Here is a 6229-nt window from a genome sequence, read left to right as displayed (position 1 = left end):
TCTCCCAACCCCCCATCACCCTCTCACCCCCTCCTCATCCTCTCATCTCCCTCCATCTCCGTTAAAATTCCTTACCTGACTGGGGAGGTCCTCACCCGCACCAGAAGTTATCACTTAGGCCACGTACATAGCAGGGGTAGCCGCGCTGAGGCGTGCGGACGCTCCGCGCTGAGCCCCTGCATCCTCTATGAGGATGTCTTTAGAGGGGGCTCACGCGAGCGTCCGCAGGCGTGCTGAGGCGCTGGATTTTTAAGCCGACAGCCAAGCTGTTTTTCAGCGCGCTGTCGGCTGAAAACATCCAATCAGCGCGAAGCAGCGTCAATATCACGGCGCCGTGACGTTGACGTCGGTGCGTCGCGGGTGATTGGCCCAGCGTCGTCACTGCCCCGCCTCCCTCTGCCTCCCTCTGCCTCCCCCTGCCTCCCGATCACGCCCGCTTGCTCGCCTACATATGCATGAAATCGCGCAGGCTTCATTCAGCAGGCGAGCCTCAGCGTCAGTGCGGTTCAGCACTGCTCCCATGTCTATGGACGCAGCCTTACACAGACCCTGCACTTCTAGGTCAGACCACTGGGGAGGGCTCCGCACCCACCGTCCTTTATTTATTTATAAAATATTTTACCAGGAAGTAATACATTGAGAGTTACCTCTCGTTTTCAAGTGTCCTTTGCCCCAGCCGCCTTCTCCACCGCATGCTCTCTGTTCCCGCCATCACACTCGCCCCTCCGTCGCATTCCTCCGCACACTCTCTGCTCCCATCATTACTCTCCCCCCTCCTCCGCCACCCCCCAAAATGTGCCTATGTCGCCTAGTGGTTGCATCGGTTATATATATATATATATATATATATATATATATATATATACATATATATATATATATGCTACAGTGTTTCTCCCCCCCATCGCATTTCAGGGCCATTACTGGCTAGTAATACTCGGGGCTGTCCCCGCAGTACATTTACGCCACCCCTTTTGGCTGCCGGTATCGCAGACCTTACATCGGCTAGGCTTCTGGGGACCACCCAGGTACACCTCCTTCTAGGTATCTCGACCACCCGCCTCATGGTGACTTAGAACAGCAATAGCCTTTGTCCCCAGATCTATTCACCCTTTAGGGCCGTCTAGGTCGTGCTTTGCGAGGTTTCTGTTCCTCCTGACTACACCCAGCTTCCCTCTTTCAATTAGTACTTGTTCGGGAAATGTATCTCATCACTTCCAGCTTCCCATGTTACTTTTCTGAAAGAACAAAATGACAAATTGAATTGTAGAGGGTGTCAAGTTTGCTAAGGTGGGTTTGAGGGGCCGAGCCATATACTATGTCTCCATAGTCAATAATTTGCATTAGCATCTGCTGTGCGATATGCTTTCTGACCAGGAGACTTAGGGAGGATTTGTTCCTGTAAAGTACCCCTAGTTTGGCATAGGTCTTGGTTGTCAGGGTATCAATGTGCATCCCGAATGTTAAGTGGGAGTCTAACCATATGCCCAGGTATTTAAAACTAGTGACAGGGGTTAGGATGGTGTTAGCGTTGGTTCTAATCTGGAGCTCAGTCGCTGGAAGCTTTAAAAATTTAGTCTTAGTCCTAAATACCATTGTTACAGTCTTGTCAGTGTTTAAAAACAGTTTGTTTTGGGAAATCCAATTTTCGAGTCTCAAAAAGTCAGACTGAAGTATGTGTTGAAGGTCAGAGAGGCTATGGCGGTGTGCATATAGGATTGTGTCATCTACTTGTGTATTGAGGCTTCCTTACAAGCTGTGGGAAGAACATTGATGAACACTGAGAAGAGTAGGGGCCCCAGAACAGAGCCTTGCGGGACACCACAGGTGATATCCAGGGGGTTGGAGTTAGAGCCTGAGATGGACACATGTTGAGATTTACCTGATAGCTAGGACTGAAACCAGTTTAAAGCATGCTTCCCTATTCCAGAGCTCTGGAGTTTGTTAAGCAGGATAGCATGATCAACAGTATCAAAAGCCTTCGCAAAATCTAGGAATACTGCACCAGTGAGTTGTCCCAGTTCCATTCCACACTGGATTTCATTGCAAACTTTTAGCAGAGTAGTTACGGTGGAGTGTTTGGGGCGAAAGCCAGATTGGAATTGGTATAATAATCACTTAATTGGGAGTGGACACATTTTTTCCATGACTTTGGATAGAATTGGGAGAAGTGAGATTGGCCTGTAGTTTGAGACAGTGTTTTTGTCCCCACTTTTGAAGATTGGGACAACTCTGGCAGTTTTCCAGGTCTTAGGGATATGGCCTGTAGACAGGATAGAGTTGACTATGGAAGCAAATGGTTTGGCAATGGCTGGGGCACCAAGTCGTAGGAGCCTAGATTGTAATAAGTCAGGTCCACATTGGCTGCTTAGTTTTATTTTGAGGAGCGCTTGTGTAATCTCTTCGGATACTGGACCAAATTGAAAATTGTGGGCAGTGTTGGGAGGGGGGGGGGGGGCTAGGTGGGTACTCCCAGGATGAGATTCAGGTTTGTGGTTTGGGCTGCGTTTCGCTAATAATTTAGTGGCATACCCCACAAAGTAATCATTGAATGCATTTGCAATGTCAGTGGGGTTTGTCAGAGTAATATCCCCCTTAGTGATATTACTCGGTTGTTGATGGTTAGAAGGCTGGAATATATTGTTGATAACCTTCCAGAAGTTAGCTGGGTTTGATGTATTCTGGTGGAGAATGACTTACCATCATTTTTTTAAAAACTGATTGAGATTTAGAGAGAATTTGGTGCTGTCTGCTTTTTTAAGAAGTATCTATATGTATTGATATATTTACCATTATTATATGGAATTTTATGTGATTTTATGTGTAAGATGATATTGTCAAGTGCTGTATACTACCCATCTGATATATGATTGTGGTGATCCAAGAGAGCACAAATCTCATACACTATGTTATTATAGGGCTTATTTGTCTTTTAAAGCTGTGGGCAAAGTTTAATACCTTTATCATTAGTGAGAGTCCAGAATATAGAGGTTTAACCATTGAGCTGTTTAGATAATCTCAGCATCTCAGATATTTTGATTCTAAATACCTTTGAGTATATTTCCACCGACGTATAGGTATATTAGCCTCTGGCTCTATATCCATTGCAGTATTTGTTCACATTGTGTTTCACCTTCCCATTCACATCAATTATTGGGTTAATAGATCTATATGAAGGAGGGTATAAATAGCAATCAGGTAGAGAGGCTATATATCCCCTGAGGAAGTGACAATCTGGTCACGAAACGCATAGGGAGGAGCCTATTCGTCACATCAGCAGTTGTGGGACTAACCAGGAGTAAGTGGTGACGTCATCGAGGGGAGCGACGGAGAGCTTGCGGCCGCAAGGAGGAGGGAGAGACGCTTGTCCGGGACCACTGAAAGCGGTTTATTCCCTAAGCAAGCTGCGGACAGCAATTTTTAATCACAAGGATAGACAAGACACATTGTAAGTGTGACTCTGTCTGTTTTAACATTTTATTAAAGTGTTTACAGTATTGCACCATTCTCTTTATATCTTTATTTCGGGCATCACTGTATGCTGTATGGACTCACCTGCATGTGCATAGAAGACAGCTGGAGATCCACGTGAGGTTCGCAGATCCAAAAAGGAAGACGTGGGCTAAAGTACAGTTTCTATCCACCGTGCATAACATCACATTTCTTGTAAGTAGGCATTTTTATGTTTACTAAGAAAATCACTCAGAGTCCAGACTACTGCGCAATGGTCTGTTGTTTTCTCTTTATTTAATAGGGAGACGCATCAAGGAGAAGCTGTACCAGAGTTGATACATTTGTATTAAGAACATTGAGACAATGGGGGTTATGCACTAAGCAGCGATAAGTGCTTTTAAGTGAGATAAAAAGCCATTATAGCGTGATATTGCCTGCTGTGAGATTCACAAAGCAGTGATAAGTCTTTTAAGTGAGATAAATGCCTTTATAGCGTGATACTGTCTGCTGTGAGATTCACAAAGCAGTGATAAGTGCTTTTAAGTGGGATAAAAAGCCATTATACTAGCACGATACTGCACTGTTGTCACTGCTTTGTGAATCTCACAACAGGCAGTATCACGCTATAAAGGCATGTATCTCACTTAAAAGCACTTATCACTGCTTTGTGCATAGCACCCAGAAAACCCACTTATCACTGCTTAGTGCATAACCCCCCATTGTATCCTATTGGACACTGTTATTGCTGGGACATGATTCTGGACAATTACTGGTATTTATAGTACCTTTAAATCATAGGTGCCGGGGACTTCATTTCTTTTGTCTATTCACTGTTACCAGCATTATTGAGAGAGCTTACATGTTAGTTCCTTTGGGCAGCCTTATCATATTTGTTATCTCTCACAAGGGATTGCATTTATTTATCACGGTTTACTGTATCACATTATTTTTTCACATTGCACAGTAGGTGCAATAACCTTAAGGTAAATATTTCTATAGGTCTTAGCGCTCATCGTATGTTCATTTAGGTTTTTTTCACTATAAAGCAAAATACCTTTAATACCTGTTCTTATTGTAATAAAACAACTTTGTACAAACAAATTTACATTATTTACTTCTTACTTAGGGCCAGATTTACGATATAGTGGACATCTATTTTCTGTGTGGTCTTTTGTGAAATCCTATAAATAAACCGCTGCCTTCAAGGCTAAAATGTATGTGGTTTTCAACAAAATCACACAGTTAACCCAGAGATACAGTAAATATAGGAACAGCTCATCATAAAAAAATGAATTGTGTTCACTCAGTATTTATGACAGCAGTATACATTTCACAGTTAACATGGCATTGTTTCGAACAACTCATTTTTGCTGCAGCTTCAAATGTCATTATTTACACTCCGATGCCTCCGATGTGCAAATCCTATGCACCAAGTATGACGCCATCTCAGATTGATTAAAATAAAAGATTCAATCTGACTCAATGTTTTTGAAAAATGTACAGGAAAGCCAAATATGAATTACATTGTCTTTATTTTTTTTTTAATTTATTTACTCAAAATAACTAAGTATATACATTAAATTAAAAACAGTTCATTGCTATCCAATTAGTGGTTCCTTCATAGAGAGGAAATGGCAGCCATATTTTACTATACCCAATAATTTAAAAATGATTGCTGTATTACTGTAGAGTAATCACAGAAAAAGTTTCTGTACAGATTGTAGAAAGGTTTACTGAATTATGACAACAACAATGATGTGTTTTTCAAAAGAGTGTATCATGGATTGAACCTTTAATAGACACAAAGAGTTGATGTTCGGTAAATACAATTCCGTTTTTTTTTATATACCGTAGTGCTGGCAAAGAACAGTATACAGTATTGTTTAAAAACAGTGTTAATATACAGTACATAAGTGCAGAAAAGTGCAGAAAACAGCAACATTGATGTGAATTCCATATTACAATATATAGGCACAATCTTTTTGCATGTATTAAGTAAGCTTAGTAAATCTGCCGATACGTTCCCCAAAAGAAGGTGCAGAATAAAACATGCATGCAGTTTTACACACTATTACGTAAATCTGACCTTTAGGTCTGTTCTCTTTTTGCCAACTAAAATTAAACCTTAGGGTCGACCATGCAAGCACCTACCATTATCTGTAGAAGTTAGAATGTACTAAATTTGTGTATGTAGGAATTTATTATGTACTTTTTGTGATTTAATTCCAGTGCTTTATTGTTTGTGTCCATTTCTTCTGCTGGATGTTGAAAGATGACATTTCAGATTTGAAATTACTTGAGGCAGTCAAAATGTATTCCGCTTCGGTTCTTCTGATCAGAAATACTGTACTGTACATTCCCAATGAAAGACTATTGATTGCAGAGTTTGCTTTAATTTTTGGATTCTTAACAGGCACATTCAGGTACTAAACATGTACTCTTCTTCACCTGGTGATCGATTCCAGGAGCTTTGGCCTTGAAGTGAAACAGCTTCATATATTATTTGAATCTGTATTATAAAATGCATTTAATCTTGAAATCTGGAACAGCTGGTGAATCACCATGTGGGATGGTGAATTTGCTCAAGTTTACAGAGTATACTTTGTGTACTACTCAAGACCAAATGTACTTGTTTCTTCAACCGCTGTCAAAAGTTTTTCAAACAGCATAGAAAATGATGGGTATGGTGGGAGGTCAAGGCGATTAAAACATGTGTGTGCTCTGTTAAATAAATAAAAAAGTGTTATTTCACATGCATTATGGCAATCCATTTAAA

General features: G+C 41.3%; 1 protein-coding gene across 2 annotated transcripts in view; it reads right to left on the bottom strand.

The window, feature by feature from the left end:
- Positions 1-4992: 4992 nt before the first annotated feature.
- HECW2 (HECT, C2 and WW domain containing E3 ubiquitin protein ligase 2) overlaps positions 4993-6229 on the bottom strand; it is a 241888-nt gene continuing 240651 nt past the window's right edge. Inside the window, exon 29 of one of the 2 annotated variants that reach the window (XM_075608335.1) lies at positions 4993-6174. In XM_075608335.1, the coding sequence (XP_075464450.1) occupies positions 6063-6174 (112 nt within the window). In that variant the 3' untranslated portion in view covers positions 4993-6062. The remainder of the gene's footprint in view (positions 6175-6229) is intronic. The other variant, XM_075608334.1, reaches the window with a different exon arrangement.

The sequence above is a fragment of the Ascaphus truei genome, chromosome 7, assembly GCF_040206685.1.
Source record: "Ascaphus truei isolate aAscTru1 chromosome 7, aAscTru1.hap1, whole genome shotgun sequence".
In the NCBI taxonomy this organism is placed as follows: Eukaryota; Metazoa; Chordata; class Amphibia; order Anura; family Ascaphidae; genus Ascaphus; species Ascaphus truei.
Note: the sequence above shows the minus strand (reverse complement) of the source record. Positions and strands in the feature narration are given on the sequence as shown.